Below are 950 nucleotides of genomic sequence, written 5' to 3' on the forward strand. Positions count from 1 at the left end.
GCTGGCCCGCTGTGTACACTCCCCGTCCCCACAGCTGCGGGTTTCTCCGACTCGCCACACTCCGAATCCACCACCACCGTCTCCCCCGTCTCCGTCTCCCGGGCGCAGTACAGCACCCTGTTGGCCACGCCCCCTCCGCACGTTACACTGCAGGCTCCCTCCTTGGATCGCCACCTGGTGGTCAAAACATGGTACCGCTAAGTGTCGCTGAAGAGAACAGAAGCCCAAGTGGTCTGAGGTGCGACTCCGGTCTCACGTGGCCGGGCAGGACGCCGCGCCGCAGCTCTCAGACTGAGGAGGAGGTCTGGAGGACGGGTCGCAGAAGAGGTCTGGAACCCCCAACCTGGTCTGATGGTCCACACAGGAAAACCACACCTGCAGCGTTCCTGATGAGCAGGTGTCGAGTCAGGAAGTTTATATGCCACCCACAGGTAGGGGGCGGTACTGTCGTCGTAGGTTCAAATCTCACCTCCGTCGCAGGTTTTGGAACACTGGCCGACGACAGGACTCCAGACGTACACAGGGGTGTCTGTGGACTGGGACAGACCGGACCTGGGCGCAGGCTGGTCCTGGTGAGAAAAAAATGTCCAGGTCAAAGGTCAGGTTGTCCTGATACAGGACACGAAACCTGAAGACGTTTCAAATGATTTTTTTTTTTTTTTTTTTTACCGCTCCTTCAGATTCCCACCTGATGGGACAGACGTCGACCACACAGGGTACAGAGTCAGGTGGTCTACGAAGCTGCAGACACAAGCCGGGGTCGACCTCCACGTCCTGACCTGCCTTCGTCTGGACACACCTAACCACACGTCTGGCCTGTCCCGGCCCACAGACTGCAGAACAGTTCGCAGACTCCGACACGCTCCACCTGTGAGGACGTGCACCGGAGGTTGAAAACAACAGAAACGTTGAAATCTTTCCCCCGCCCTAGACGTCGTACCTGGCAGGAA

General features: G+C 58.4%; 1 protein-coding gene across 1 annotated transcript in view; it reads right to left on the reverse strand.

Moving 5' to 3' along the window:
* Positions 1 to 950, reverse strand: part of LOC103398874 (A disintegrin and metalloproteinase with thrombospondin motifs 13-like) — a 15224-nt gene that overhangs the window by 2043 nt on the left and 12231 nt on the right. The window contains 4 exon segments of the mRNA XM_025053848.1: positions 7 to 174; positions 257 to 386; positions 470 to 569; positions 670 to 927. Of these exon segments, the coding sequence (XP_024909616.1) occupies positions 7 to 174; positions 257 to 386; positions 470 to 569; positions 670 to 927 (656 nt within the window).

The sequence above is a fragment of the Cynoglossus semilaevis genome, unplaced genomic scaffold, assembly GCF_000523025.1.
Source record: "Cynoglossus semilaevis isolate Cse_v1.0 unplaced genomic scaffold, Cse_v1.0 scaffold392, whole genome shotgun sequence".
Lineage (NCBI taxonomy): Eukaryota > Metazoa > Chordata > Actinopteri > Pleuronectiformes > Cynoglossidae > Cynoglossus > Cynoglossus semilaevis.